Genomic DNA, 27813 nt, shown 5'->3' on the forward strand with positions numbered 1-27813 from the left:
AGAGTTCCAGAAAAACATCTATTTCTGCTTTATTGACTATGCCAAAGCCTTTGACTGTGTGGATCACAAAAAACTGTGGAAAATTCTGAAAGAGATGGGAAGACCAGACCACCTGCCTCTTGAGAAACCTACATGCAGGTCAGGAAGCAACAGTTAGAACTGGACATGGAACAACAGACTGGTTCCAAATAGGAAAAGGAGTACTTCAAGGCTGTATATTGTCACCCTGCTTATTTAACTTATATGCAGAGTACATCATGAGAAACGCTGGACTGGAAGAAGCACAAGCTGGAATCAAGATTGCCGGGAGAAATATCAATAACCTCAGATATGCAGATGACACCATCCTTATGGCAGAAAGTGGAGAGGAACTAAAAAGCCTCTTGATGGAAGTGAAAGAGGAGAGTGAAAAAGTTGGTTTAAACCTCAACATTCAGAAAACGAAGATCATGGCATCTGGTCCCATCACTTCATGGGAAATCGATGGGGAAACAGTGGAAACAGTGTCAGACTTTATTTTTCTGGGCTCCAAAATCACTGCAGATGGTGACTGCAGCCATGAAATTAAAAGACGCTTACTCCTTGGAAGAAAAGTTATGACCAACCTAGATAGCATATTGAAAAGCAGAGACATTACTTTGACAACAAAGGTCCATCTAGTCAAGGCTATGGTTCTTCCAGTGGTCGTGTATGGATGTGAGAGTTGGAGTGTGAAGAAGGCTGAGCGCCGAAGAATTGATGCTTTTGAACTGTGGTGTTGGAGAAGACTCTTGAGAGTCCCTTGGACTGCAAGGAGATCCAACCAGTCCATTCTAAAGGAGATCAGCCCTGGGATTTCTTTGGAAGGAATGATGCTAAAGCTGAAACTGCAGTACTTTGGCCACCTCATGCGTAGAGTTGACTCATTGGAAAAGACTCTGATGCTGGGAGGGATTGGGGGCAGGAGGAGAAGGGGACGACAGAGGATGAGATGGCTGGATGGCATCACTGACTCGATGGACGTGAGTCTGAGTGAACTCCGGGAGTTGGTGATGGACAGGGAGGCCTGGCGTGCTGCGATTCATGGGGTCGCAAAGAGTCGGACATGACTGAGGGACTGGACTGAGCTGAACTGATCTGTATGTAACTTTCTTCTTTTCAGCTGACTTCTGAATCCAATCCTGAGGTCAGTTATGGCTCATGTGTCTGAGATGGGACCCCTTTCCCAGCACATCTTGGAGGTGTGTGCTGGGACAGAGAGATGGGAGGAGGCGGACTTGAGTTGATCTAAATGCATCTTCCCCTGTTCCTAGTCCAGCTTCGATTGAAAAGGCTCCGTGTGGCTCAGGTTGATTATATCCGATCCCTAAATGATACCCTGTGGTCATCATAAAAACAAAGCTTGAAGCAGTGTAACTTTCTGAGAAGGGCTTAGTTTAGGGAGTCAGACAAATCTGGATTTTAAATCCATATGGCCTACACGATCTTTCTGGGCCTTAGTTTCCTCATCTGTAAAACAGGGATAGCAGTATCTAGTTCAGAGTGCAGTAGTGGAATTAAATAATATATGTAGAGTGGTGGTTAACAAAGTGCTTGACACATAGTAGGAGCCTAATAATTAGCATTATTAGCATGATATTTATGAAATATTTATTGAGTACTAGCTATGTACTGGAGAATGCAATGGCACCCCACTCCAGTACTCTTGCCTGGAAAAAATCCCATGGACGGAGGAGCCTGGTGGGCTGCAGTCCATGGGGTCGCTAAGAGTTGGACACGACTGAGCGACTTCACTTTCACTTTTCACTTTCATGCGTTGGAGAAGGAAATGGCAACCCACTCCAGTGTTCTTGCCTGGAGAACCCCAGGGACGGGGGAGCCTGGTGGGCTGCCGTCTGTGGGGTCGCACAGAGTTGGACACGACTGAAGTGACTTAGCAGCAGCAGCAGCAGCAGCTATGTACTGGGCTTACCAGGTGGCTAAGTGGTAAAGAATCTGCCTTTCATTAACGATTCAGAAGATGCAGGTTCAATCCCTGAGTCGGGAAGATACCTTGAAAAAGAAAATAGCAACCCTCTCCAGTATTCTTAATCTTATTTGTGTCATGGATGCCTATAGGCCATTTCTCAGAATGTTTTTTTTTTTTCCCCAGAATGATGTTTTTAATCATACAGAAAAAAATTTATAAGGTTACAAAGAAAACCAATCATATTGAAATACACTTAGCAAAATGTTAAAAAAACAATTTATGTTGGTGATATATGTTTTATTGGGGCTTCCCAGGTGGTGCTAGTAGTAAAGAACCCTCCTGGCAATGCAGGAGACATAGGAGACATGGGTTCGATCTCTGGTTTGGGAAGATCCCCGGGAGGAGGGCATGGCAACCCACTCCAGTATTCTTGCCTGGAGAATCCTATGGACAGAGGAACCTGGTGGGCTACAGTCCATAAGATTGCAAAGAACTGGACAAGACTCAGGTGACTTATCATGTATATTTTTTATTATTAATGTGTCAAATGAGATCTACCATCATTTTGAAGAGATGGTGAGTCTCAATGACATTTTGACATATCCCCAACTATAATGAGTTATAAAAAACTTGTGTGAAAAGTGTGACTAACACTATTGTGGTTTGTTGGTTTCTTTGTAATAAAAGGAAATATCAGAATTTCAGTTAAAGGTGAGTAAAAATAAATAGATATTCTTTATTCACCCCAAGTTCAAGGGTCCCCTGCTTTCCTTCTCTGGTTAGGAACCCCTGCATGGGAAATGCCAAGCAGGGGAATAAATGGAGTTCTGAACCATTTTATTACTTTTCCTGGGACAGGTATTTTGGACTCCTACTAAAATCCAATTACAGTTTTAGGACCTGGTGGAATTCTACTAAAAATTCCTTTTGCTTTATTCAGAATAAGAAGGAGTAAGTTTTACCCCTAATCTAATCTATTTGTGGAGACCTACATTTCTGTTGGCGAAGACTCTTGAGAGTCCCTTGGACTTCAAGGAGATCCAACCAGTCCATCCTAAAGGAGATCAGTCCTGGGTGTTCATTGGAAGGACTGATGCTGAAGCTGAAACTCCAATACTTTGGCCACCTCATGCGACGAGTTGACTCACTGGAAAAGACCCTGATGCTGGGAGGGATTGGGAGCAGGAGGAGAAGGGGACGACAGAGGATGAGATGGCTGGATGGCATCACCAACTCGATGAACATGAGTTTGAGTAAGCTCTGGGAGTTGGTGACGGACAGGGAGCCGGGCATGCTGTGATTCATGGGGTCGCAGAGTCGGACACGACTGAGCGACTGAACGGAACATTTATTTCATGAAGGACTTAAAGACATGTTGGATCGAGGATTTGCATAAAATATTCATTTTTCCCAATGCAGTTAAGTGGATGCTCTTTCAGAAGATGTTCTTGCTTGCAAAGATGATCATAAAGTCATGACTATTCCCATATGGAAGAAAATTTGTTACATGAAGAAGCTAGAAGGTTTAGGACCCCTCTGGGGGCAATTTTCTTGAGGAAGCTTCTAACTGAGCCCAAGAAAGAAAGGACTCTTTGAGGATGAGAGTGATGGGGAGGCTTCTTGGAATAAAGAGATAAACCAGGGTTCAAAGGGGAAGGCTGGAATTAGGTAAGCGATGGGAGGGATGTTAACAGGAGTGGGTAGCTCAGTAGCTTTGGGCCAAGGGAAGGAATGTGGGGAGGTGAGCCTAGATAGGTCACCAGAGTCCATTTCGATGAACCTTCACTGATATGCCAGGGATGTGGGATGTAATTGGCAGAGAGGAGTCACTGAAGTCTTCACAGGAATCAGATAAAGACGTTTCTGATTTAAGAATATCAACATGACCACAATGTTCTGGGTAAATTTAGGGTAGGAAGAAATTGTGGGCAGTCGTTATAGGGTGAGATGGCAAAACTGAGTGAAGAAAATTATACCTATCCTAACCGCCTGTAATTTCCTAAGGATGATTCATCTGGAGAACTTATTAATTATTGCCGATCATCACGATTTTCCTCCACAAGTGGTCACCCCAATAGGGTTGGCATCTGACAAGGAATTGATCATTTTAAAATAGCTCCGTATGGTTTTATCTCCAGATAGCTTGAGAAATGCTCCCTGGGAATGTCTGGCTGATGAGATGTGAAATTGCATGGGATAGTGTCAAAGCAAAAACTGCACCTGACCAAGTGAAACAGGCAAAGTAGATTTTATACCATGCTATCATAGAGAAGGAAAGCCAGAACTCAGTCTGAACTCAACTCCACTGAAATAAATGTGGGAGTGAAATATTAGAGGATTTTAGGGGCGAGATCCATGGGATGTGTTGAGCACATTGAGTAATTCCAAAGCTTGCAAATGTTCTCTGTGATTAGGCCACCTGTGTTTACTAACTGGTGCTCACTACTCCACCATTGAGTGAGTTAGGCTTCTCTACCTTCTCTCAGAGACTGGCAAATGGGTGCCTGGTCTTTCTGGCTGATAACATTTCAAAGGGATAGTTCATAGTCCTTGAGAAAGACCTTCTGGGCTTGTAAAACTGGCCTTAGGAGGCTGGGAAAAGATTTACATCTCAATGGAGTAGAGAAAGAATTCACAATGACACATTTTCTGAAGAAAGGATGTAAGAAAAGGGAGATCAAGGCATAGAGTCAGAAAAAGGTGGAAGTTTAGCCAGACTGAGGTGAACATTATGCTCATCTTGGTCATTATTGCTATTACTATTATTGCTGTCTTTCGGGTAGCTTCTACCTGACTCATTGGAAAAAGCCCTGATGCTGGGAAAAAATTGAAGGCAGAAGAAGAGGGCTCAGAGGATGAGATGGTTGGATGGCATCACTGATTCAATGGGCCTGAACTTGGGCAAACTCCAGGAGATGGCAAGGAACAGAGAAACCTGGCTGCTGCAGTCCATGGGGTCATAGAATTGGACACGACCTGGTGACTAAACGACAACCACGTGATACAGAGTGGAAAGGAAGAGTCAGTGTTAGGAGAGAAAAGTCAACATGACCTCTAACCTACCTTGGGACCTGGAGAGGGGATACAAAAGAGTGGGCAGTCCACGTCTAGTGGCCCCGGACATGGGAGAATGCAGAGGTATTGGTGGGATTGGAGTTTCTGGTTGGCAGGCAGAGTGGTGGTGAGGATGGACTGGTCATAACTGAGCATAACGCTCAGGTCCTTTGTTAGAAACAGCGCCCTGCTCCAGCATGGGAGGTTGATAAGAGAGGCGGGAGCCCGCAGGGCGGCAGTACCATTTCTGGAGCATGGTCCTTTCTGGCAGAACACTGCAGAGAAGCTCAGAGTGGGCATTTGTCATTGGCACTGTGTGTGAGCTTCACCTAAGATGCGCGCGTGCACACATACACACACAGGTGTGCCTGCAGAGACATCTTGTACATATATTGAAGTATTTCAAAGTAAGTTTCAGGCATGTAAACAGCTGAGTTGTATGGAAAACTGATTGCTTCCATTTACCACAAGTTGTGTTAGAAATTTGTCAGAAAACTTGAGTGAGAAAGTTAGGGCTTTTGGAGGCAACCCGGGCAATGATTTCGGAAGATGTAATAATGAAACCATCAGAGCAGAGATGTTCGCAGAGTTACTGAGGATGTGTGTATGATAACACATCTTACTGTTTTTCAAGGAAGTAAGCGTAAGTGGGGGAAGAACCCAGGTCTAAGAATTTCTAGTCTTCTTGAGCAGGAGTAGATGGCCCCAGGGTTGCCTGCTACTGCTAGGTCTGCGATGCTAAGAACTGTCAAAGGTACTTTGCTCATTGAACACCCGGCCAAGAAGACGTCAGTAAAGCATTCTGGAGAAGTCAGATGCAGGATTTAAGAGTGAGTGGTAAAGAAAAATTAAGAGCCAGGAAAGCAATGGTTTTTCCAGTAAGTCTGGCTTTGAGAAGAGAGTAAGATGTAGGGAGAGAGCAGGAAAGTCACAGGGTTAAGTTACTTGGAATATATGATGTTAATGTGTTTTTATTTTTTCTAATTACTTCTCTTTAGTGATCAGAAATGACTGAACAATCAGGAAAAACCAATTCCACGCGAGAGAGACCTGCAGGTCAAACTTCTGAGAAAAACTGTCAGATTGGACAGAAGCAACTGGTATGGCACATGGATACTATGATTCCGTGGTATTTGGGGAATTCTGGACGTGTGGAGTCTCTGAGTTGCCTTGGATTTGGGTGGGAAGGTGGCCCCATCAGGATTCCATGGGAAGGATCTCTGCTCCCTCATCCACCTCCTGCTCACTGCCAGGCTGCTCTCATCTCACCTGTCCCCTCTGTGCCTCTCAGTTCCCAGTGTCCTATGTGATAAAGTCCTACCCTTGGAGTAGAATAATTGCAGAGAATATGGTCAAGTATTTTCATTTAACAAATCCTTGTGTTTTTTTCCCCCAGGATAATATGCTATCCTGGCTCGAGAACTTGGCCCATGTTAACACACCTAACCCTTAACACAAGATACTATTGTTAATCCATTCTGCAAAAGGAGACACTGAGTCTTAGAAGAAGTAGGAATGTTCTTAAAGCACCCCAGTAAGAGTGGCAGAGCCAGGGTTTGAGCAGAAACATCTAATTCCTTGTTGTGCTTCAGAGAATAGTAGATCATGCTAAGCTGTGTTTATTACACACCTATACCTAAATATCGGAGAAGGCAATGGCACCCCACTCCAGTACTCTTGCCTGGAAAATCCCATGGACAGAGGAGCCTGATAGGCTAGAGTCCATGGGGTCGCTAAGAGTCGGACACGACTGAGTGACTTCCCTTTCACTTTTCACTTTCATGCATTGGAGAAGGAAATGGCAACCCACTCCAGTGTTCTTGCCTGGAGAATTCCAGGGACGGGGGAGCCTGGTAGGCTACCGTCTATGGGGTCACACAGAGTCGGACACGACTGAAGTGACTTAGCATAGCATACCTAAATATGGAGAAGGCAGTGGCACCCTACTCCAGTACTCTTGCCTGGAAAATCCCATGGATGGAGGAGCCTGGAAGGCTGCAGTCCATGGGGTTGCTAAGAGTTGGACATGACTGAGCGATTTCACTTTCACTTTTCACTTTGATGCATTGGAGAAGGAAATGGCACCTCACTCCAGTGTTCTTGCCTGGAGAATCTCAGGGATGGGGGAGCCTGGTGGGCTGCCATCTGTGGGGTCGCACAGAGTCAGACATGACTGAAGCTACTTAGCAACAGCAACATACCTAAATAGAGAATTGTTTCCTAAGGTTGTTTGTAAGAGAAAGCCATACACACCAACCAAAATGAAATTTAAAGAAAAATACCTATGTTATTTTAGAATGACTAGACTTATTTCTAAAAAAAAGCCTGAAGTTCTGTTACTAATTTGTTACATTGAAAGTTTCCCCTTGGTTTAGAAATGTCCTATTTCATATATGTGTTAGCCTGAGTGTTTTGGGGCAACTCAGATTACTTTCTTCTAACAACTTTTGAAAGAGCATTGCCTTCTCTCCTGATATGTGTGCTGCATGATCAGAACTAGTTCTCAGGATTGATTGAAGCATGTTTATTACTTGCCTTTCCAGTTTGTTGTTGTTTAGTCAGTAAGTTGTTTCTGACTTTGATCCATGGACTGTAGCCCACCAGGCTCCTCTGTCCATGGGATTTTGCAGGCAAGAATACTGGAATAGGTATCTGTCCCCTTCTCTGGGGGATCTTCCCAACCCAAGGATCGAACCCATGTTTCTTCATTGCAGGCAGATTCTGTTCCTGCTGAGCCACCAGGGAAGCCTCAGTTTCAAATTATGTGTTTGTGTTAGTCACTCAGTCATGTCTGACTCTTTGTGACTCCATGAACTGTAGCCTCCCAGGCTTCTCTGTCCATGAGATTTCCCAGGCAAGAATACTAGAGTGGGTTCCCATTTCCCTTCTCCAATTCAAGTTATGCTGCTGCTGCTGCTGCTGCTAAGTCGCTTCAGTCGTGTCCGACTCTGTGCGACCCCATAGACGGCAGCCCACCAGGCTCCCCCATCCCTGGGATTCTCCAGGCAAGAATACTGGAGTGGGTTGCCATTTCCTTCTCCAATGCATGAAAGGGAAAAGTGAAACGGAAGTTGCTCAGCCGTGTCTGACTCATAGCGACCCCATGGACTGCAGCCTACCAGGCTCCTCCATCCATGGGATTTTCCAGGCAAGAGTACTGGAGTGGCAATTTAAATTATAAATATCCCCAAACAGGTATTTTGAAAATTTCTACTAACATGCTAGAAAGTCATTCAAGCCAGAGTCGTCTTCTTGCAACCTGGCTTTGACTGAGAGAGGATCCCTCAGGTGGCTGTATTCTGCATCGGCACCCTGGTGGGGTCCACACCCCCAGGGCAGTGAGTTTGGAGACATCCCTAGAGCAGCAGTCCCCAACCCTTTTGGGACTCGGGACTGATTTCATGAAGACAGTTTATCCATGGACTGAGGTGGGGGAGGGACTGGGTACAGGATGAGTCGAGTGCATTATATTTCTTGTGCACTTTATTTCTTTTATTAATGACATCAGCTTCACTTCAGATCGTCGGTTATTAGACCCCAGAGGCTGGGTGCCCCTCTGCTGAGCTTGGGGATGGAGGGCTCTGGTGCTGTGCTCTCACTATGTTCTGGACACTTTGCCTGGGGGAAGGGCTTTTACTTCATCCCCACCAGTTTTTGAAGCCAAGGGGTGTTTTCCAGGTTTAAAGGAAATTCTTCTGTTCCCCGTTGTTTTTTATTTTTCAATTATATGTAGTTTTACACTATGTATTTGTTTATTCAGAAAGAATGACCTAATATGAAAAATTCTACATCATCTTTTGAAACTAATCAGATTAAACTGTTTATTTCTCTAGGTAAAAGAGCTGAACTGTCATGCTATTATGGTAAAAGTTACAGAAACTTGATCTTGATGCAATGTAAAACAGATAAAACTATAAGATTCTTACTACTAATACATTTTATTTGTTTCATAGCAACAGATAGAGCGGCAGTTAAAATGCTTGGCATTTCAAAATCCTGGACCACAGGTAGCTGACTTTAATCCTGAAACAAGGCAGCAAAAAAAGAAAGCACGAATGTCAAAGATGAATGAGTATTTTTCTGTAACCTCCAAGTAAGATCAAGATTTATTATATTTGATCTGTGGGATTATAAAATGCATGCGTTCTCCTTGACAAAGTAATTACAGGTTGCCTCTTTCTTATGATTGAAAAATGTATTTTCCGTGTTCGCTTCAGTAGCATGTATACTAAAAATGTATTTCTAAAGTACAGTATCACCCCATATGTCTGGAAGTTAGCAATTTCAAGAAATAGCCTGTGATCCCCAATGAGGCATCAATTTTTTAAAAACCTGCTTCAGAATTCCTTGCACTGGAGTAACAGATGTAGTATGAAAGATGATTAAAATTAAGAAAGTTGTATAATTATGAAGGGCTTCCCAGATAGCACTATCGGTAGAGAACCTGCCTGCCAGTGCAGGAGTCATGAGAGACATGGGTTCAACCCCTGAGTCAGGAAGATCCCCTGGAGGAGGGCATGGCAGCACCCTCCAGTATTCTCGCCTGGAGAATCCCATGGACAGAGGAGCCTGGTGGGCTACAGTCTGCAGGGTTGCAGAGAGCTGGACATGACTGAGGTGACTAAGCACACGCGTATCATGCAACCTCGAGGTGGTGTTTCAGGGGCTCCACGGAGCTCTGGTCCTTTGTGTCTCAGTGCAGGAAGAAGTCAGTGAGAGGCAAAGAGATAGGTAAGAAGTGATTCATTAGAATAGGATGCTTGGAAGGGTTACGGGCAGGCGAGAGGGTGCCAGGCCCCGAGAACTTAGTGGGCTACCGTTTTATAATCAAAGGAAAAGTGAGGAGGAGGGAGAGACCACCTTCTTCCTCTTCCTTAGCTGTCTCATCAGCTCCTCCTCCAGGCTGGGCAGGGGAGTGTTCTTGTCCCTACAGGGTGAAGCCAGGACTGTCATGGCACTGCGGAAAAATTATGTCAGGTCTCAGTGCAGTGAGGGCCTTTCATTTGGAAATGTCATCTTTCCATAAGTCATTGCTTTTTATGTATCCAGAGAGCACGTGCTAGGGATCATCAGCTTCCTGTACTCCCTGGGCAGGATGCGGGTCTCGGGCCACCACTGTTTTATTGTTTGGGGGCGTGTCTCATGCTGTTGTTACATGGTGGTGGTCTAAGCAAGCCTGCTTGGTTTTGTGGGTAAGCCAACCTGCTTCCTCTTCAGTGATCATTAACTTACAGGGGTCTTCCATACTTCTTTCTTCATTACAGTCCTCTAGTGAGGTTAACAGTTTAATCACCTACTTTGTCCCTTTACTCCATCCCTTTCAATTAGGAGAAATAATATACCCATAGGAATGAATTCAAGTATCAGAAGGGCACAGAAGTATCATAAATTCAGTTATTGCTAGCACATCAGAGGCATAAATTAAGAAGACCATAAAGAAAAAGGTTGATATATTTGACTACATTAAAATTAACAGTTAATGCCCTTTGCAAGATACCCTAAAAATAACAAGAGAGATATCACACCGTAGGAGAAGTTATTTCTGAAGGAAAAGATAACCATCCTAAGAGAAAAATGAACCAAACAGTGAATAGAAGAAAAGGCTTTCTCAGCCAGTAAAGGATCCGTCTGTAATGCAGGAGACCCCAGTTCGATTCCTGGGTCAGGAAGATCCCCTGGAGAAGGGATAGGCTACCTATTCCTGTATTCTTGGGCTTCCCTGGTGGCTCAGTTGATAAAGAATCGGCCTGTGATGCGGGAGACCTGGGTTTGATCCCTGGGTTGGGAAGATCCCCTGGATCTTGCCTGGAGAATTCCCATGGCACAGGAGACTGGTGGGCTACAGCCCATAGGGTCACAAAGAGTCGGACACGACTGAGCGACTAGACACACACACACACGCACACGCGAAAAGGCTAGTGAACACTCGGGATGCTGAAGCCTCTTTCTTGGTACTGTGTGGGCAGTGCTGCACTGCCCAGGTGGGTAAAGAGTTTAGTCTTCTGAGATCACTGTTGATGAAGCCATGGGACATGAAACAGTGTGAAATAGGACAACCACTATTTTAAAACAGCTTGCATTGCTGCCTACGTACCTTATGACCTAACAGCTTCACTCCTGGGTGTATATCCTGGAAAAACCCATACACGTACAACAGGATACATGTTCAACAAACTCATTTCTGCAATAGCAAAGAGAATAAAGCAGTAATAATCCAAATGCCTATCCATTATGGAAAAGATGAGTAGCTGGTATAGTTGTACAGTGGAATACATATAGACGTAGAAATATTTGAATATGGCTACATGCACTACCATGAATCTCAAATCATGATATAGAATTCAAAAAGAAAATTACAGAAGGGAAAACGCAGAGTGCTTGGAGATACATACACATATGGCATCAGTCAGTCAGTCAGTTCAGTCACTCAGTTGGGTCCAACTCTTTGCACCCCCATGGACTGCAGCACGCCAGGCCTCCCTGTCCATCACCAACTTCCGGACCTTGCTCAAACTCATGTCCATTCAGTCAGTGATGCCATCCGACCATCACATCACCCTCTGTCGTCACCACCTTCTCCTGCCTTCAACCTTTCCCAGCATCAGGGTCTTTTCCAATGAGTCAGTTCTTCACATGGCCAAAGTATTGGAGTTTCAGACTGGTTGGATCTCCTTGCAGTCCAAGGAACCCTCAAAAGTCTTCTCCTACACCATAGTTCAAAAGCATCAATTCTTCGGCACTCAGCTTTCTTTATAGTCCAACTCTCACATCCATACATGACTACTGGAAAAACCATAGGTTTGACTGGATGGACCTTTGTGGGCAAAGTAATGTCTCTGCTATTTAATATGCTGTCTAGGTTGGTCATAACTTTTCTTCCAAGGAGCAAGCGTCTTTTAATTTCATGGCTGCAGTCACCATCAGCAGTGATTTTGGAGCCCAGAAAAATAAAGTCAGCCACTGTTTCCACTGTTGCCCCATCTATTTGCCATGAAGTGATGGGACCTGATGGCATGATCTTAGTTTTCTGAATGTTGCATCTGAATGATGCATATGGCATCAGAAAAAGTAATATAAGGAGATGAGATTCCTTTTGGCCAAGTGGAGGGATGCAGCCGGTGGGGCATGAAGAAGACGTCAAAGACGCAGCACCCCTTCATTAAGCTGGGCAGTGGGCACGTGTGTTTTATTGATCTGTGCATGTGTGTCTTGTACAGTTTGTACATAGGCTAGCTTAGACTCTTAGAGCGGATAGATAGCATTGGTGGGCAGGCAACTAGGATCCGTCTTGACGTCTGAGTCGTGGTGGGGAGTGTTTGGGTGAAGGCACAGGGAGGACAGAGGCTGAGCTGGGCTTTCTGCCGGCTGCGTGACTCCCCATCCCTGTCATTCCCATAATAGATTCTCCATCTTCTTGGCTGCTGACACCTGAGTTTCCTGTTGGGGGTAGGCGCTCTGATTCCTCAGATGAAATGCTTCCAGTGTAAGTCCTCATTGGAAGGCTGTCCTGCTAAATTGAGATGATCAGGCAAATCTGTGTAGTAACCCTTAACCTTCTCCGCTAACAGGAAGCAGAGGTAATGCTTGGGGACCATGGGTGCAGAAGGTCAGAGTTTCATAGCCTTGTCCGACTTCAGCTGGGAATAATGGATACAGGCCCTACATAGGTACTTTTGTCATTCTCAGGGTTTCAAGCAGCTCCATATTGCAGGATTTATTTCAGAATGGTTTGGTTTTGAGAGGGTGGCAGAGTCCTGGTGGAAGATCTTTGCTTCCTGGACTTGTAGAGGCTGAAGGCATCAAGCGGATGCAAATCACGAGGTAGCTCTCTAGTGTTCTCCACTCATATAGAATGTCCTGCCTCCACACTGGGTGGAAAACGGAATGAGACAGGGACCGAAGCCATGGCCTCAGGAGACGGTTAGCAGAGGAGTCTTCAGTTTGCCTGTTTTTTTTTTTTTTTTTTAACTTTATAATATTGTATTGGTTTTGCCATATGTCAACATGAATCTGCCACAGGTATACAAGCGTTCCCCGTCTTGAGCCCTCCTCCCTCCTCCCTCCCCATACCATCCCTCTGGGTCATCCCAGTGCACCAGCCCCAAGCATCCAGTATCGTGCATCGAACCTGGACTGGCAACTCGTTTCATATATGATATTATACATATTTCAATGCCATTCTCCCAAATCATCCCACCCTCGCCCTCTCCCACAGAGTCCAAAAGACTGTTCTATACATCAGTGTCTCTTTTGTTGTCTTATATACAGGGTTATTGTTACCATCTTTCTAAATTCCATATATATGCGTTAGTATACTGTATTGGTGTTTTTCTTTCTGGCTTACTTCACTCTGTATAATAGGCTCCAGTTTCATCCACCTCATTAGAACTGATTCACATGTATTCTTTTTAATGGCCGAGTAATACTCCATTGTGTATATGTACCACAGCTTTCTTATCCATTCATCTGCTGATGGACATCTCGGTTGTTTCCATGTCCTGGCTATTATAAACAGTGCTGCGATGAACATTGGGGTACATGTGTCTCTTTCAATTCTGGTTTCCTTGGTGTGTATGCCCAGCAGTGGGATTGCTGGATCATAAGGCAGTTCTATTTCCAGTTTTTTAAGGAATCTCCACACTGTTCTCCATAGTGGCTGTACTAGTTTGCATTACCACCAACAGTGTAAGAGGGTTCCCTTTTCTCCACACCCTCTCCAGCATTTATTGCTTGTAGACTTTTGGATCGAAGCCATTCTGACTGGCTTGAAATGGTACCTCATAGTGGTTTTGATTTGCATTTCTCTGATAATGAGTGATGTTAAGCATCTTTTCATGGATAACTGCCTGTTTTTGTTCTTAGTGATGTCAGAATAGTAACTAACAGTTCTGATGCTTATCTTGAGTCGTTCGAAATGTGATTGTGTTCACTACAGTGCTTTTTTTTTCTTTCTAAAACCTATTTATTTCTGGCTGCACCGCGCCTTTGCCGTGACACACGGGCTTTCTCTGGCTGCAGCAAGTGGGGCTGCTCTGCAGCTGCAGTGCCTCTCCGGCAGTGCCTTCTCTCGTTGCGGAGCGCAGTGCTGCAGTGCTCAGGCCCCGGTAGCTGTGACTGGCAGGTTTAGTCGCCCCACAGTGTGTAGGGTCTTAGTTCCTGGAACAGGGATCAAACCTGTGCCCTCTGCACCGGCAGGCAGATTCTTAACTACTGGACCGGTCACCAGGGAAGTCCTTTCCTCCTTTTTTGTAAAAGTTGACCACTATTTGAAAAAAAAAATTTTTATTTGATGTATTTATTTGGGGCTATTTTGGGTCTTGGTTGCTGTGTGGGCTTTTCTCCAGTTGTGGCGCTCGGACTCCGCAGCTGCGGCTCGCAGGCTCCAGAGCACAGGCTCAATGACTGGCGCACCATCTTAGTTCCATGACGGGGAGTCTTCCCTCATCAGGGAAGGAACCGTGTCTCCTGCGTTGGCAGGCAGATTCTTTACCACTGAGCCGCCAGGTGAAGCCCATTTAGGTGTATGGAGTGCTTCTTGTTAAGAAAGAAAAAAAAAGAATATAATGTAGTAGGAAAAAATCCCATTAAGAATGGTTATATTTCTAAGTGAAATTTTGTAGAAGAAAGCTTTCAGTCAGTTCTTCCTCACAATTGGCTTCAGTTGGCTATCACGCCCCCCAGCATGCTGGAAGGATGGAGCATCACTCTCAGTGATAGCCTGACTGCGTTGGTCAGGCAATGTATGGACTGAATTTCCCAGGACATTCTGCCTTCTAAAGTTCTGAAGTGTGGCTGGGTCATCTTTAGGGTTCTGCTTCTTCAGAACAAAGGGAGCCTGTTTCGGCAGGTTGCTAGCGCCATTCTTTTCCTCTGCAGAGTCATGAAGAAGTACGACAAAAGCGGCAGGCTCATCTGCAATGATGTGGACCTGTGCGACTGCCTGGAGAAGAACTGCCTGGGCTGTTTCTACCCCTGCCCCAAGTGCAACTCCAACAAGTGCGGGCCCGAGTGCCGCTGCAACCGCCGCTGGGTCTACGAAGCCATCGTCACCGAGACCGGGGAGATCATCAGCGCGCAGCCGTTTGACATCCCCGACTAGGACGCAGCCCTGCAGGCGGATCGGTTTTCTCTTCTTTGCATTTAAGCCAGCTTCTGTCTCCTGGATGAATTTTAGGGCTGGGGGAAACAGTGTTTAAAAACGTAACTTAAGACTCATGTTCTCTGAAGCCACAGAGCCGTGTGGAACGGGCCCCTCTTCTCCAACCTTCCTGCTCTGATGTCTCAGATTCCTCCCCTGGTAACCCAGGAGCGAGGCCTGGGGTAGTTATCAGTACCAGCACCTCCATCACTACTCCTGCTTTCAGATTAAAAGTCCCTTTCCCCTTTGCTGGGACCTTGGAAGATGGAGTGTGAGGATTTTCAGAATTCTGTAGCTGAGAGCTTGTCTTGACATAGAACGTAGAGTCATACATTTATAATAGTTACGCTTAGTTAGTTACACATCGCCAGTTCTAGATCAGAACTGCTCTTTGGATTGACATGGCACTGCATACCCGTAGTCTCATTTTTTGTTGTTACTGTTTTAATAATAACATCTGTTACTACTTGGCAGTATTTGTATTAAAAATGTGTATTTTACTTGTAACGTGGAAACAGGGCTTGAATATCCTAAAGGTCAGTAGTTTACACTGTTTTTTCATTTCAGGATCAGTATTTCAGAATATTTTTTTCAAAAGGAGACTAAAGTAACAAAAATCCTGCAAGTCAGGCTGTGACGCCAATATTCCTGTATATGTAGCCAGAAAACTGACTCTTTTTCACAGAATTTACTGGGTTTTCCAGACTCAACTTTGTGCTCTATGCTTCCAATTCACTGCCTTTAACCATCACAGTCCTGGGAGGAAGAAATCAAATCACTCAACTCAGATCCTTTGAAATGCCCATCAGGAGCACATGGCCCTGAGAACAGTCAAAAGAAATGGGGTCCTTTTTTTTTTTTTGGCTTAGATTATGTTTTTCTTTAAGAATAATTGTTATTTTGTAAATGACTGACCAAGTGAATTGTTTCATTACTTATTTTAGGATAATATAATTTTAAAGTCTAAAAGGAATCTTCCAGGTTGTCTAACTAGGGGTTTGTCAGCAGATTATAACCAAGAGGCTGTTCTGTGCGAGGCACGGAGATGGAGCCATGCGTAGAACTCAGCTGGTCCTGTCTTCAGAGTCTAGAGACTAAAAACAGTCTTTTTTTTTTTTTTTTTAATACAATTGAGGAAACTTAGACCCAGTGAGATTAAAATGACTCGGTTAAGGACAAACAGAAGCCCTGGCAACCTTGGTGTTTTGCACCTTAAGACTAGTGAAGTGAAGTCGCTTAGTCGTGTCCGAATCTTTGCGACCCCATGGACACCAGGCTCTTCCGTCCATGGGATTTTCTAGGCAAGAGTACTGAAGTGGGTTGCCATTTCCTTCCCCAGGGAATCTTCCCGATCCCTTCCAGGGATTGAACCCAGGTTTCCTGCATTGTAGACAGACGCTTTACTGTCTGAGCTGCCAGGGAAGTCCATAACATGATACCAGGACCCCCTAGATTGCACCACCCTCCACTCCACTCAGCCATCCAGGCATGTAGCCAGAGGAATTCCTTTTTTGTTCCTTTTAGGGTGCCTCCCTAACATGCCCACACCTCCCCAGATAACAGGTGATCAAATTTCCCTTTCAGTTCTTCAGTTTGGACCCAGCCATTCTAGGGGCTCGCCTAGGGACTGTTCCTGGAACAAGTGCAAGGAAGGGGAGTGGGAGACGTGCAGAGCTCTCACTACCTTGCACACCCCCAGTTTCCCATTTCCAGGGGGTGGGGGCTCCAGGCCACATCCTGGAGTGATCTCCCTCCCCCTGTAGCTCTTCTCTCCGTGTATGCCACCAGGGCTGGAGGAGTCTTGGGTGTGAGGAACACTACTAGTCTGCTAAGTCGCTTCAGTCGTCTCCGACCCTGTGCAACCCCATAGATGGCAGCCCACAAGGCTCCCCCGTCCCTGGGATTCTCCAAGCAAGAACACTGGAGTGGGTTGCCATTTCCTTCTCCAATGCATAAAGGGAAACTGAAAGGGAAGTCGCTCAGTCTTGTCCGACTCCTAGCGACCCCATGGACTGCAGCCTACCAGGCTCCTCCATCCATGGGATTTGCCAGGCAAGAATACTGGAGTGGGTTGCCATTGCCTTCTCCGACTACTAGTCTAGACGGCTCAGATCAGTTGCTCAGTCGTGTCTGACTCTTTGTAACCCCATGAATCGCAGCACACCAGGCCTCCCTGTCCATCACCAACTCCCAGAGTTCACTCAGACTCACATCCATCGAGTCAGTGATGCCATCCAGCCATCTCATCCTCTGTCGTCCCCTTCTTCTCTTGCCCCCAATCCCTCCCCAGCATCAGAGTCTTTTCCAATGAGTCAACTCTTCGCATGAGGTGGCCAAAGTACTGGAGTTTCAGCTTTAGCATCATTCCTTCCAAAGAAATCCCAGGGCTGATCTCCTTCAGAATGGACTGCTTGGATCTCCTTGCAGTCCAAGGGACTCTCAAGAGTCTTCTCCAACACCACAGTTCAAAGGCATCAATTCTTCGGCGCTCAGCCTTCTTCACAGTCCAACTCTCACATCCATACATGACCACAGGAAAAACCATAGCCTTGACTAGATGAACCTTTGTTGGCAAAGTAATGTCTCTGCTTTTGAATATGCTATCTAGGTTGGTCATGACTTTCCTTCCAAGGAGTAAGCGTCTTTTAATTTCATGGCTGCAGTCACCATCTGCAGTGATTTTGGAGCCCCCCAAAATAAAGTCTGACACTGTTTCCACTGTTTCCCCATCGATTTCCCATGAAGTGATGGGACTGGATGCCATGATCTTCGTTTTCTGAATGTTGAGCTTTAAACCAACTTTTTCACTCTCCACTTTTACTTTCATCAAGAGGCTTTTGAGTTCCTCTTCACTTTCTGCCATAAGGGTGGTGTCATCTGCATATCTGAGGTTATTGATATTTCTCCCGGCAATCTTGATTCCAGCTTGTGTTTCTTCCAGTCCAGCGTTTCTCATGATGTACTCTGCATATAAGTTAAATAAACAGGGTGACAATATACAGCCTTGACGTATTCCCTTTCCTATTTGGAACCAGTCTGTTGTCCCATGTCCAGTTCTAACTGTTGCTTCCTGACCTGCATATAGGTTTCTCAAGAGGCAGATCAGGTGGTCTGGTATTCCCATCTCTTGAAGAATTTTCCACAGTTTCTTGTGATCCACACAGTCAAAGGCTTTGGCATAGTCAATAAAGCAGAAATAGATGTTTTTCTGGAACTCTCTTGCTTTTTCCATGATCCAGCAGATGTTGGCAATTTGATCTCTGGTTCCTCTGCCTTTTCTAAAACCAGCTTGAACATCAGGAAGTTCACAGTTCACATATTGCTGAAGCCTGGCTTGGAGAATTTGGAGCATTACTTTACTAGCGTGTGAGATGAGTGCAGTTGTGCGGTAGTTTGAGCATTCTTTGGCATTACCTTTCTTTGGGATTGGAATGAAAACTGACCTTTTCCAGTCCTGTGGCCACTGCTGACTTTTCCACATTTGCTGGCATATTGAGTGCAGCACTTTCACAGCATCATCTTTTAGGATTTGAAATAGGTCAACTGGAATTCCATCACCTCCACTAGCTTTGTTCATAGGGATGCTTTCTAAGGCCCACTTGACTTCACATTCCAGGATTCTGGCTTTAGGTCAGTGATCACACCATCGTGATTATCTGGGTTGTGAAGATCTTTTTTGTATAGTTCTTTTGTGTATTCTTGCCATCTCATCTTAATATCTTCTGCTTTTGTTATGTCCATATAATTTCTGTCCTTTATCGAGCCCATCTTTGCATGAAATGTTCCTTTGGTATCTCTGATTTTCTTGAAGAGATCCCTAGTCTTTCCCATTCTGTTGTTTTCTTCTATTTCTTTGCATTGATCGCTGAGGAAGGCTTTCTTGTCTCTTCTTGCTATTCTTTGGAACTCTGCATTCAGATGTTTATATCTTTCCTTTTCTCCTTTGCTTTTCGCTTCTCTTCTTTTCACAGCTATTTGTAAGGCCTCCCCAGACAGCCATTTTGCTTTTTTGCATTTCTTTTCCATGGGGATGGTCTTGATCCCTGTCTCCTGTACAATGTCACGAACCTCATTCCATAGTTCATCAGGCACTCTATCTATCAGATCTAGGCCCTTAAATCTATTTCTCACTTCCACTGTATAGTCATAAGGGATTTGATTTAGGTCATACCTGAATGGTTTAGTGGTTTTCCCTACTTTCTTCAATTTAAGTCTGAATTTGGCAGTAAGGAGTTCATGGTCTGAGCCACAGTCAGCTCCTGGTCTTGTTTTTGCTGACTATATAGAGCTTCTCCATTGATGGCTGCAAAGAATATAATCAGTCTGATTTCAGTGTTGACCATCTGGTGATGTCCATGTGTAGAGCCTTCTCTTGTGTTGTTGGAAGAGCGTGTTTGTTATGACCAGTGCATTTTCTTGACAAAACTCTATTAGTCTTTGCCCTGCTTCATTCTGTATTCCAAGGCCAAATTTGCCAGTTACTCCAGGTGTTTCTTGACTTCCTACTTTTGCATTCCAGTCCCCTGTAATGAAAAGGACATCTTTTTTGGGTGTTAGTTCTAAAAGGTCTTGTAGGTCTTCATAGAACTGTTCAACTTCAGCTTCTTCAACGTTACTGGTTGGGGCATAGACTTGGATTACTGTGATATTGAATGGTTTGCCTTGGAAATGAACAGAGATCATTCTGTTGTTTTTGAGATTGCATCCAAGTACTGCATTTCGGACTCTTTTGTTGACCATGATGGCCACTCCATTTCTTCTAAGGGATTCCTGCCCGCAGTAGTAGATATAATGGTCATCTGAGTTAAATTCACCCATTCCAGTCCATTTCAGTTCGCTGATTCCTAGAATGTCGACATTCACTCTTGCCATCTCTTGTTTGACCACTTCCAATTTGCCTTGATTCATGGACCTGACATTCCAGGTTCCTATGCAATATTGCTCTTTTCAGCATCAGACCTTGCTTCTATCACCAGTCACATCCACAGCTGTGTATTGTTTTTGCTTTGACTCCATCCCTTCATTCTTTCTGGAGTTATTTCTCCACTGATCTCCAGTAGCATATTGGGCACCTACTGACCTGGGGAGTTTCTCTTTCAGTATCCTATTATTTTGCCTTTTCATATTGTTCATGGGGTTCTCAAGGCAAGAATACTGAAGTGGTTTGCCATTCCCTTCTCCAGTGGACCACATTCTGTCAAATCTCTCCACCATGACCCGCCCATCTTGGGTTGCCCCACAGGCATGGCTTAGTTTCATTGAGTTAGACAAGGCTGTGGTCCTAGTGTGATTAGATTGACTAGTTTTCTGTGAGTATGGTTTCAGTGTGTCTGCCCTCTGATGCCCTCTTGCAACACCTACCGTCTTACTTGGGTTTCTCTTACCTTGGGCGTGGGGTATCTCTTCACGGCTGCTCCAGCAAAGCGTAGTCATTGCTCCTTACCTTGGACGAGGGGTATCTCCTAGCCATTGCTCCTTACCTTGGACGAGGTCAGAATTCAAGAGAACTGTATTTTTTGCCAGCGGCGAAGGGGAAGTGCTGCTAGCGTGGCCAGAGGGCAAAAGAGTGGAGCAAGGGAGGCTAGGATGGGAGGGTGGGCCAGGGAGCAGGAAGATGGAAGGCCTGTTTTCCGGAAAGAGGATAGGGCAGGGTGGCAGAGAGCCAAGAGCACCTGAGCCGGGAAGCCAAAGCCTGGGTCCCAGAGAGCAAAACTCGAGCCCACCTGGCTTCCCCTGCCTCATCCCCGCCTCCAGGTGGGCAGGACGACAAACCGAGGCAAGACGTCCATTCCTCGCAGCCCGAAGGATCCCCTCCCACACACTGCCCTCCCCGACGGCCGCCGCTCCACTCTGGGCTGCAAGTGGACGGAGGTCTTGGAGACCCGCGATCCCCGGCGATCCCCGCCGCCTCCGTCCGCCATCAGGCCCCCGAGCCCCTGTTCCTTGAGCGAGTTCCCTGCGGCAGTGATTCAGACCCCTGAGATCGCGACCCGCGCGCTCCCCCTGGTTCCGGACGGTCCCGCCACACCCTAGTCACCTCCCTCTGGCCCTACAAATGCGCCCACTCCCCGTCGCTTCTCCCGAAAGCCATTTCCAGCTGCTCTTCCTTCTGAGGCCTGCTCGCCCACCTGCCCAGGTAAGTGAGGTTAAGGTTATTTCCATGACATCACATACGTTCCTAATTGGCCTTATTGTAAACTTATGCGGTGCTTTTACTAGTGTGCATCCCTGAGCGCCCCCCATACCCCCACATACCGTATAGGAATCAGAACCCCCAGGGAGAGGAGGCTTGGGAATCCACACGTTAAAACGAACGCCCCCAAGTAGGTCTCATGATCAGCTGAGTCTCAGAAACATTGCTTTACCAAGTATACACACACACACACACATATAATTTTAAAAATACTTTTTATTAATATACACGTATTTGGTAACTTCAGATTTAGAACACTTTGAGTAAGCATAACAAGGTAAACTACTCTTCAATGATAAAGATTTGAAATGGGGAAATAGATTCTGTACTGGTTCATATTAACCTCCCTGTTCAGTTTGTATCTGTATCTTGTCCAGTGACAACTCATTTTCATATTAAAAAATAATCAGGCAAATTGACATTAAACTGTCTTTCCCTTTTATCTCCTCTTGTCCTATCGTCTTAAACATTAGATGAGAGAATCTGATTTAAAACATGTTGGCAGATTATGGTGGCAAGTTTTCCAAATAAAGCAAAAAATAAATACACATATTTATTAAGCAGATATCTCATACTGCTCTTATGGAAGCCTAGTGAAGTCTTTGATGAAGTCCTTTTTTTGTAAAGCAGTTTATTTCATCTTGATCTAATGCCAATTCAATATATTTTTTAAAAGCCTTTTGCAGTCGATTATTGCAAAAATAAATTGATGTGAATTGTCAGAAACTTATTTTGTAAGTGTCTAGTTCTATCACAGACTGAACAAAGCTCTTTAGTTATTTGAACTAAATTCAAATTAACAAGGAATAGAGCTGTACCATCTGATTAAGGAAACTGTCTTGTCAGTGAAATAGGATTTTTTCTCTTCTTGGGGATCCTTCATTGTTGACCAGTGTGTCTTCATGAATATGTATAGCAATTGTAAGGAAAGCTATTTCATAGGTTGTTTAAAATATAAACTGAAGGATTTAAAGTCACTCAGTATTCCTTTACACAAGGATTTATTCCATGCAAGTAGAATGGCATATCACATCAATTTGCATAATAGTTTATCTGAGTTTAATTTGTAAGAGAAAGAATCCGTACCTCCCCCCACCCCGCAATACGAATCCTGGATGCAAACTCTCAGAAAAATCACTTAAGCTCTCCTTTATATATTTATGTACTTGTTGTGGAGAGTGAACAATGCCAAGGTGGGTATTTTGTGGTTATCGTGGATTGTAGTTCTCTAATGCCTTGGAAACGTGAACACACAGGCGGGACTGCAGTGTTTGGCCACGCAGGCTGTTACACAGGGTGCTTTTCATGGGGACTATCCTATAAAGAGGAGACTGAAAAAGTTGGCTTAGAGCTCAACATTCAGAAAACGAAGATCATGGCATCTCGTCCCATCACTTCATGGGAAATTGATGGGGGAACAGTGGAAACAGTATCAGACTTTATTTTGGGGGGCTCAAAAATCACTGCAGATGGTGACTGCAGCCATGAAATTAAAAGACACTTACTCCTTGGAAGGAAAGTTATGACCAACCTAGATAGCATATTCAAAAGCAGAGACATTACTTTGCCAACAAAGGTCCGTCTAGTCAAGGCTATGGTTTTTCCCATGGTCATGTATGGATGTGAGAGTTGGACTGTGAATAAAGCTGAGCACTGAAGAATTGATGCTTTTGAACTGTGGTGTTGGAGAAGACTCTTGAGAGTCCTTTGGACTGCAAGGAGATCCAAGCAGTCCATTCTGAAGGAGATCAGCCCTGGGATTTCTTTGGAGTGAATGATGCTAAAGCTGAAACTCCAGTACTTTGGCCACCTCATCGAAGAGTTGAGTCATTGGAAAAGACCCTGATGCTGGGAGGGATTGGGGGCAGGAGGAAGAGGGGACGACAGAGGATGAGATGGCTAGATGGCATCACTGACTCGATGGACATGAGTTTGAGTGAACTCCAGGAGATGGGGATGGACCGGGAGGCCTGGCGTACTTCGATTCATGGGTCGCAAAGAGTCGGACACGACTGAGTGGCTGAACTGAATTGAACTGATACTATATATACTATATTATAATATATACTCTACTATACTGCCACCACTCCCCCGGGAGCACAGCAAAGTGGCTCTTCTATTATAGCAGGTGCCCTCGATGTGTGGATTTATCTTGTATAAAATAATTAACAGAATAGCCCTACATCGTGCTTTTTCCCCTTGAACTGTTTCTTTTACCTTCATCCTCTGTGGTGTCTTTTAAGAGCAGACTACAGTTTTCAGGTTAGTTTGAACAGTACTCCAAATATATTATCTGGTCAAACCAGTTTTCATACTTTGTTTCTCATAGTTGACATTTTAATCCTAGATTGGATTATTCTTTTTCATATTCACACATTTCCTACAATTTTGCTTTTTCCATAATCTTTATCACTCTGTTACCATCACTGTCTATGTGTGTCTAACAAGTAGTTTATTTTGTGTTTACGGTTTGTAGTTTCAGCAGAATTTCCCTCCTCACTTTGTATGGTTCTTTTAAAATTGGCCAATGCTTAAATCAGATATAATAAATTCAAAGAGATGACTAGTTTTAATTGTTATTCCTTGGATAGTGAATTCAATAGCCCTGAATGCTTAATAGATATACTACTTAGTGACCGTTCATTCATACATTCCAGTACATCCTGTCTACCAGCTACTTTACTGGGTGCTAAGGAGACTGGTTCCAAATAGGAAAAGGAGTACGTCAAGGCTGTATATTGTCATCCTGCTTATTTAACTTATATGCAGTGTACATCATGAGAAATGCTGGACTGGAAGACACACAAGCTGGAATCAAGATTGCCGGGAGAAATATCAATAACCTCAGATATGCAGATGACACCACCCTTATGGCAGAAAGTGAAGAGGAACTCAAAAGCCTCTTGATGAAAGTGAAAGTGGAGAGTGAAAAAGTTGGCTTAAAGCTCAACATTCAGAAAACGAAGATCATGGCATCCGGTCCCATCACTTAATAGGAAATCGATGTGGAAACAGTGGAAACAGTGTCAGACTTTATTTTTCTGGGCTCCAAAATCACTGCAGATGGTGACTGCAGCCATGAAATTAAAAGACGCTTACTCCTTGGAAGGAAAGTCATGACCAACCTAGAGAGCATATTCAAAAGCAGGGACATTACTTTGCCAACAAAGGTTCGTCTAGTCAAGGCTATGGTTTTTCCTGTGGTCGTGTATGGATGTGAGAGTTGGAGTGTGAAGAAGGCTGAGCGCCGAAGAATTGATGCTTTTGAACTGTGGTGTTGGAGAAGACTCTTGAGAGTCCCTTGGACTGCAAGGAGATCCAACCAGCCCATTCTAAATGAGATTGGTCTGGGTGTTCTTTGGAAGGAATGATGCTAAAGCTGAAACTCCAGTACTTTGGCCACCTCATGCGAAGAGTTGACTCATTGGAAAAGACTCTGATGCTGGGAGGGATTGGGGGCAAGAGGAGAAGGGGACGACAGAGGAAGAGATGGCTGGATGGCATCACTGACTCGATGGACGTGAGTCTGAGTGAACTCTGGGAGTTGGTGATGGACAGGGAGGCCTGGCGTGCTGCGATTCATGGAGTCGCAAAGAGTCGCACACGACTGAGTGACTGATCTGATCTGATCTGATCTGAAGGATACAGTGGGTAAGAAAAAAATTCATAACCCTGGGATATATGAAGTAGAAAGAAAATGCAGGCTACTTAAACTGTCATTCCTCAGATCCAAGCTCTCTATCCAATCTGCTTTCCTCTTTTCAGAGTCATCCTGTGTTTATCTAACCTTTTCACTTGTACTTCCTCAGAGAAATGGGAGAATGTCTGCCCCGTCTTTTTGGAGGTGGGAGTCCCTTGTGGTCTTTGGTACAGAGATAGTGCTTATCTCACAAAAGGAGTTGTGGATCCCTCTCTCTCTTTTCCTTCTCTGGGGAGGCTTTGTTTCAGATGACTGTGGTTTCTGTAAATGTTTGCTGGAACTTGCCAGGGAAACCACTGAATCTGAGGTTGGTTGGTTGGTTTTTATAAGAAGGTGTTTAATAATATATACATTTGTAAAAACAGTTATATTCTATCCTAATGTCAATTTTGGAATTATCCATTAAATCTGAATTTTCACATTTGTGAACATAAGTTTGTTCAAAATAAACTCTTATTATCATTTTTCACTATAAAATATTTCCCCAGATTTTAGTTATAAACTGCTCAAAGGGTGGTGCAGACCAATATCATTCAATCAATTCCTTTTTCCTAAGTTAGTCAAGGAGAAGGCAATGGCACCCCACTCCAGTACTCTTGCCTGGAAAATCCCATGGACGGAGCAGTCCATGGGGTCACTGAGGGTGGGACACGAGAGCGACTTCACTTTCACTTTTCACTTGCCTGGAGAATCCCAGGGACGGGGGAGCCTGGTGGGCTGCCGTCTATGGGGTTGCACGGAGTCAGACACAACTGAGCGACTTCACTTTCACTTTTCACTTTCATGCACTGGAGAAGGAAATGGCAACCCACTCCAGTGTTCTTGCCTGGAGAATCCCAGGGACGGGGGAGCCTGGTGGGCTGCCGTCTATGGGGTCGCACAGAGTCGGACACAACTGAAGCGACTTAGCAGCAGCAGCAGCAAGTTAGTCAAAGTTGAATTATAAATATTCTAACGCACACAAGTATGATGCAGAAAATAGAAACACATGTCTATTTAGTGGCAGCAATTAAAAAAAAAAACTGCCACCAGAAGTGTTTCCCATCTCTTTCCTAAGTTTTATCTGAAGCCTTACCTGAGAGGTCTGAGCCAGACCTGTTTCTTGCTCTGTTTCTTCACCTATAACCAGTATGCTCCCTGCAGCAGTAGCTGAAAAAAGTGTTGATACAGCTCACAGAATGTCTCCACTGAAATAGAATACAAATGAGCTAGCTTTGGGGACTTACTACAAACCAGCCCCAGAGAGAAAAGAGAGAAAAGGAGGAAGGGAGGCAGGGAGGGATGCTGCTTTTTGAACTAATTGAGATTCAGAATCCTTCTAGCTTTGAAATATCTCCAGTGTACTTGGCATCAGAGTAGCATTAAATTATAGGATTTCTACAACTTTTGCATGTATTCTTGGAAGATGAGGTTCATTTGCATTTTGCAGTTTTTAATAGTCCTGTTTCTTAAAAGCTTTGTAAAGTTATATGCATGGTGTTGGCTCCCTCTGCTGGCCAGTCCTATGTTCTTTGTAAGTTTTACACCGAGAACAAAAACACCACTGTGGAAACAGATTTGGGTTTTTCCCCTGCAAAGTTTATTGGGATTTTTCCGTTTAATGCTTCCAAATCTATGACAGTCTTTCAATTTTGTAACCACATTTTTATTCTGGTGCTTTCTTTTCCTTCAAAGTTATAATTGAAAACAAAGGCTACATTTAGCAAAACCATAAAGTTTAGAAAGTATTTCAAATAAAAATGTGTGGCTCTGTTTATCTTGACTTTTTCTCAAGCTCTCTGTGGTGAAGGTACCAGTTATGCAGACTGATGCCATTGCATGTACCCATGGCAACGCGAACAGGTTCAGCAAACTCCTCAGCTGCTCGCCATTTAAACTTTAGCCATTGGAACTCACCACCTCTTCATCATTTGAGGAGTGTTTCTCTCTCTTAGAAAGGATAGAGGTCTGCCAACACAGATAAATTTGACATTCCGTCTCCCCTACCCCAAATTTTCATTACAACTTCTATTCTTTTCTTGCCTCCATGCCTCTAGCTTCTCTCCTGCCAAAGATGTGACCTCTGGATCCCATCTCCCCTGATTCTTCTGGATTCCCACTGTATTAATTGTTGTTATTTCTCTTTCTTTTCTGTATCTCTGCACTCTTATTCTTTGTTAGCTTTTCATGATCAGCATATAGACATGCTTATATCTGTTACAGTTTTTGAACTGCAAACAGTCTAGCTAATTTAAGCCAAAAAAGGATCCACCACGCGTGAGGTAATGTATAAGAGCCCACTTTGGAAAGAGCAGGTTCTTTGTGGAGCTGGGGAGCAGTGCACAGAGGAAAGTGACCTCAGGACCAATTGTCAGGAGCTCGTTGAGCTGGGAGAAAGAGCTGAGTTGTCAGGAGTTATAGCAGCCAATTAAGGGGACAAAAAGGAAAGAATTAAGTCTTTAATCACTTACTGAGATGGTAATATGCAAGGGGCTAAAACCAAGCAAAGTACCACACCCCTGTCACCCTGTTCTCTTTGCTCCATAGTAGAGGGTCAGGTGGACTGGGCAGTCATTGGAGGGCATCTTATGGTCCACAAATCCTAAAGAAAAGGTTCCTGAAGGTTTATGGGCCCTCGGATGGGGTGTGAGAGGACTAGGAGTGGATGAATACTGGATATTGAGTCAGAGTGGGGGAAGATGTCTTCAGTTCAGTACAGTCACTCAGTTCTGTCTGACTCTTTGCAGCCCCATTGACTGCAGCACACCAGGCCTCCATGTCCATCACCAACTCCTGGAGTT

The 27813-nt window shown here is 44.5% G+C and overlaps 1 protein-coding gene across 4 annotated transcripts in view; it reads left to right on the forward strand.

Moving 5' to 3' along the window:
* The window catches only part of ARL14EPL (ADP ribosylation factor like GTPase 14 effector protein like), a 32967-nt gene extending 17136 nt beyond the window's left edge, over positions 1-15831 (forward strand). For 3 of the 4 annotated variants that reach the window (XM_005211218.5, XM_024997829.2, XM_005211219.5), the window contains exons 2-4: positions 6001-6102; positions 8956-9095; positions 14879-15831. In XM_005211218.5, coding sequence (XP_005211275.1) covers positions 6010-6102; positions 8956-9095; positions 14879-15101 — 456 coding nt within the window. In that variant the 5' untranslated portion in view covers positions 6001-6009 and the 3' untranslated portion in view covers positions 15102-15831. The remainder of the gene's footprint in view (positions 1-6000; positions 6103-8955; positions 9096-14878) is intronic. The other variant, NM_001078061.2, reaches the window with a different exon arrangement.
* Positions 15832-27813: the final 11982 nt, after the last annotated feature.

Source organism: Bos taurus, chromosome 10 (assembly GCF_002263795.3).
Source record: "Bos taurus isolate L1 Dominette 01449 registration number 42190680 breed Hereford chromosome 10, ARS-UCD2.0, whole genome shotgun sequence".
Taxonomy (NCBI): Eukaryota; Metazoa; Chordata; class Mammalia; order Artiodactyla; family Bovidae; genus Bos; species Bos taurus.